This window comes from Pyxicephalus adspersus, chromosome 8, assembly GCF_032062135.1.
Source record: "Pyxicephalus adspersus chromosome 8, UCB_Pads_2.0, whole genome shotgun sequence".
NCBI classification, from domain to species: domain Eukaryota; kingdom Metazoa; phylum Chordata; class Amphibia; order Anura; family Pyxicephalidae; genus Pyxicephalus; species Pyxicephalus adspersus.
The window spans coordinates 279,780-284,349 of NC_092865.1; the positions used below are offsets into that span (position 1 = coordinate 279,780).

The 4,570-nt window shown below is 52.0% G+C and overlaps 2 protein-coding genes across 2 annotated transcripts in view; one reads left to right on the plus strand and one right to left on the minus strand.

Annotated features, from left to right (window-relative positions):
- LRRC41 (leucine rich repeat containing 41) overlaps positions 1–2,492 on the plus strand; it is a 6,671-nt gene extending 4,179 nt beyond the window's left edge. The window contains exons 9-10 of the mRNA XM_072419265.1: positions 346–421; positions 861–2,492. Of these exons, the coding sequence (XP_072275366.1) occupies positions 346–421; positions 861–1,080 (296 nt within the window). The 3' untranslated portion in view covers positions 1,081–2,492. The remainder of the gene's footprint in view (positions 1–345; positions 422–860) is intronic.
- A 476-nt stretch (positions 2,493–2,968) lies between these two features.
- RAD54L (RAD54 like) overlaps positions 2,969–4,570 on the minus strand; it is a gene marked incomplete in the record, with an annotated part of 32,193 nt that continues 30,591 nt past the window's right edge. The window contains 2 exon segments of the mRNA XM_072420585.1: positions 2,969–3,605; positions 3,832–3,995. Of these exon segments, the coding sequence (XP_072276686.1) occupies positions 3,404–3,605; positions 3,832–3,995 (366 nt within the window).

Here is a 4,570-nt window from a genome sequence, read left to right on the forward strand (position 1 = left end):
GGGAGGGGCAGTATGGGGGGTATAGAGAAGGCCTGGGATTGGCGGAGGGGGCAGTATGGGGGGTAATTAGTAGCTCTGAAATTGGGAGGGCAGTAAGGGGGGTATATGGTAGTTCTGGGATTGGCAGGGGCAGTATGGGGGGTATATGGTAGTTCTGGGATTAGCAGGGGGCAGTAAGGGAGGTATATGGTAGTTCTGGGATTAGCAGGGGGCAGTAAGGGGGGTATATGGTAGTTCTGGGATTGGCAGGGGCAGTAAGGGAGGTATATGGTAGTTCTGGGATTGGCAGGGGCAGTAAGGGGTATTAAGGAGCTGGCGGCAGTGTAACCCGTGTCTCCTCTGCAGGAAATAAAGGATTCCTCTCATTGGCCGATCTCTACGCTGCGGATTCCTCGTCTTCCATTCACTGTTTGGATGTCAGGTGGGTCCCCCCCCAGGGGAAATCTTGCCCAAAGTGTATTATATGCCCCATCTTCTCCCCTCCATAAAATAGAACCCACAATTGTCTCCGATATATCGGCGTATTCCCTACAAATCACCAGAATACTTCCAATATTTCCACCAATGGGGGCACCACTGATCTCGTCCTCCCCTCCCCCCTCTCAGCGATTGGCTGATATGTCCCGGACATTGTTCGGTATTTTATCTCCTCATATCCGAGCAGCGATGGGGCAATTGGTTTTATTTTGGCATTTTCCAGGGGCTATAAATCCGGGGCAGCTGTAGGGGGACCAATAAATGGCCGTAAATCACAATATTCCGGCTGGTGGAGCTGATTGGCAGGGGGGCCCCATGGTCCCCGTTCTGACCGTGGGTGGTGAATTCCGTCTTTTGATATTTCCGCTTCTTTTCCGCTGCAGCTCCAATTGCATCTCGCCGGCCGGGCTGCTTCAGTTTGCCAAGAAGTTGGAAGGATTTGGGAACGTTAAGCTGCGTCAGCTCATCATCACCCAGAATGGCCTGGATGTGGACCCCATTACCACCCCTAGGGCCCTGAGAACTCTGCAGGCAATCTGTCATGTGATTAAGGACAGCTGGGACCCCACACAAGCCTTCGCTGACCACGTCAGTGTCATGTGACCTACGTATTGTAATGATGGCGGAGCATCTCTTTATGCATGGCTAATGGATGGCGGTGCTGCCGCCTGGTCACCCTGCACTTGTATGATCTTCCACTTATGCCAAAAATCTCCCGCTCTGATGGTGCAGTACACGGAGTGACCATTGGGGGAGCTCCCATCACGGGGCAGAACACGCAGCATGTTAGGCTCATGTTGTATCATTCATCACGGGCAGAGTTCTAGATTGTTGTGTGATTGGGCGTAGATTGGAATTGTCTGCACATTGCACTATTTATGATGATCTCCCCTCCCCCTCCATAGCTGTGGGGGCATTACAGCATCCAATCAGATTTGGTTGTATTCTTGACGTGTGATTGGCTCGGTTTGTGTGCAAATTTCGGCTTCTGTAAGATTTGTGGCTCCTGGGGGGAGGAGCATCCCTTTGCACATGCTTCTTAAAGTGACAGTACGCCCATTAGTATGCAGCATTTATACAATCTGAAGTCTGTGTACGAAGCCGAGGATTCTGCCTTCTGATTGGTTGGGATGGGGCCAGGCCCATGTCATGTGACAGGTATGGGGGGGATTCTTCTAGTGTTTAGCTCCGCCCCTTTCCCCTGATACATATATTTGCATTCTATCTACTCTGAGACAACTTATTAAAGCAGCACTCCGCTGAGTGTAATGCCTGGGCCAAGGAAGAAACGTTCTTGTTTTTCAATAGAAAAATGAAATCTGATTGGCTGTTCGGGAGTAGCAGTTTTCTATGAAAGAATCTCTTGTGAACTACAAGTCCCAGCATGCCTTAGCAGCCAGAGGGAAATGACTGCAACAGGAAGGGGAGGAGATGGTTTAAATGTTGATTGGATGATGTGGCTGATGATGTCACGTATTATAGAACCCATAATGGCAGACTCCACCCTCTGCCAGGGATGGTTGGGGGCTGCAGCTCCCTGGGGGTGGAGTTACCTGGCCATCTCTGGAATTTCATAGAAGAAGCTGCTACAGCCGAGTATTAGAATCCCAGAGATGGGCGAGGAGGTGAAAGCCACTTCTCTGACAGGTCCACTTTATGGCTTTAGGACTATTTGTGCTGATGGAATCATTTCCCCAGCAGAGGGCAGCAGTGTGCCAATTACCTTTGCAGTACTGTAAAAACAGACACCAGAGGGCGCCAGAGACCACGCAAAGTGCAGAGGGAAAGCAGAAAACATTTAGCAATCACACAGGAAGTGCATTGTGCGCAGAAATTATCTTCCCCAAGCTGCAGGAAATGCCCCATAGAGCTAAGATTGTATTGCGGCGGAGTGATGAGCGCTCTGGTCAGGCTCCGCCTCCATCTCCTTTCTATGCCAATGTATATAGTTCATTTTTTTTATCCTAAATGTAAAAATTGTAATAATTCTGCAATAAAGGTGATGGTAAAATCTGCACTGAGGATTCTATTCTATGGGGGGTGGGGAGGGGTAATTCTGCCCGTCCTGTAGGAGGCGCCTCAACTGATTGGCCAAGGGCTGTGCTGGCTCCTTTATGCTCCAATCCGGCAACAAGATGACAATGATGGGAAGAGAAATGCTGATTAATAAATGATATGGGGAAGCTGCTGCTCCTGGCTCCCTCCGGTATAATCCGTTATAACGCCAAAACATCATGTGGGCAGCAGCTGGAGCTCAGAGCAGCATTTTCCCCGTCTTCATATTGATCGCTCCCAGCAGCATTGCACCCATTACCAGGGAGGGACAGGTCCTCTTTACTTCAGGACCTATAGGAAATATAATTCATGAAACACCAAATGTGCCGGCAGCGAGGGGGCAGGGCGCAGCGAGGGGGCAGGGCGCAGCGAGGGGGCAGGGCGCGGGGTTACACCAAAGCTTTAGGGGCAGAAATAAGAGAACGCACAGAGGAAGCAGAATTAAATCCTTGAATTATATTACAGAAAATCTTCCACAGGAAGATGAAATATTTCCAAAATGAAAATCAAACATTCCCCATCCCCCCTCGTACTGCCTGGCGACCCCATGGGCTGTTGTGTATCCAATCGGAAGCTCAGGAATAGATGGAGGAGGGGCAAAGAACATTTCCTGGCCCATGTGGGTTGGCCCTGTGTGCGCTATGACAACAAATCCCGGCTGGCAGCATGGAGTCTCCGGGGACAACAGACGAGGATTGGAGGGTGTGGTGTCAGACAAGCGACCAGCGCTGACATTCCATTGGCCCCCGAATAGTGGGAACCCCATCGTATCCTCTGCCTCGTAGAGACGTTAAGGGGCCCCCAAATATTGTCCATCTGTCCGCAGAGGGGCCCCCAAATCTCAGCTGTCCATATGTTGAGGCCCCCCCACTCACACGACCCCCCTCTGCTCCTCGTGCGAGCGATGGTGAAATGTGAAGGTGACGGCGGCGTCCCACGCTGCGAGGAGGACGGCGTCCTGCAGGCCACGTTTGTCTGCGCAGTGATTCCACTGAGATAAATCTGAAGTACAATCTGTGCCATCGGGGGGCGGCCGCACCTGACGTCCGTTCACACAGCGCCGACATCGGAACCTGGAAGGACCAATCAGAAAGGCCGATTGAATTGACCGCGTCCATGAACAACCACCCCACCCCCACCCATCATCTGCCCCTGGCTGCCAGCGCTATCACCCGAAAATACCAAATTCCTGGCTGCCACTCTTAGCATCACAGAACCACCGACCCAGAAGAATGGAGAACGATTCATTGACAAAACCAAACGGCCAGGGAAGGGGGAGGGGATCTGCCAATTTCTCACTTGTCATGCGTGTCGCTCGTCGTGTCCTCGCTCAGGGTGAAAAGTTCCTTTAATTCCCCGATCGAGAAATGTCTCTCCACGTCCGTCTCCTCGTCCACCACACAGCTGCTCAGAGCTTTCTTATGGGTCTGACGCTGGAAGATTTTCTCCTCAATGGTCCCAGTCTGAAAGATAGAAAACCCAATGTAGGTGGAGCCACATGAAGATCTGCAGTAACCCATAGCAACCGCTCACCCCACACACACACAGGGAGAAAGATCCATATACCACCCAGGGGGCCAAATTATATATCCCCACCCCCACCATTTATCTGCATCCTGGACAGTTGTGATTTCTGCTTCAAATCAAAGGACACAGAAAGTCCGAAATCTTCGGGATATACTGCCACCTACAGGAGAACTGAACACTAACAAAAACCCCTCCCACTTCCAGCCCAGCATAACCCCTCCCACTTCCAGCCCATCCTAACCCCTCCCACTTCCAGCCCAGCGTAACCCCTCCTCCCGCTTCCCCTGCCAGCATAACTCCTCCTCCCGCTTCCCCTGCCAGCATAACTCCTCCTCCCGCTTCCCCTGCCAGCATAACTCCTCCTCCCGTTTCCAGCCCAGCATAACCCCTCCCACTCCCCCGCCAGCATAACCCCTTATCCCATTTCCAGCCCATACTAACCCCTCCCACTTCCAGCCCAGCATAACCCCTCCCACTTCCAGCCCATCCTAACCCCTCCCACTTCCAGCCC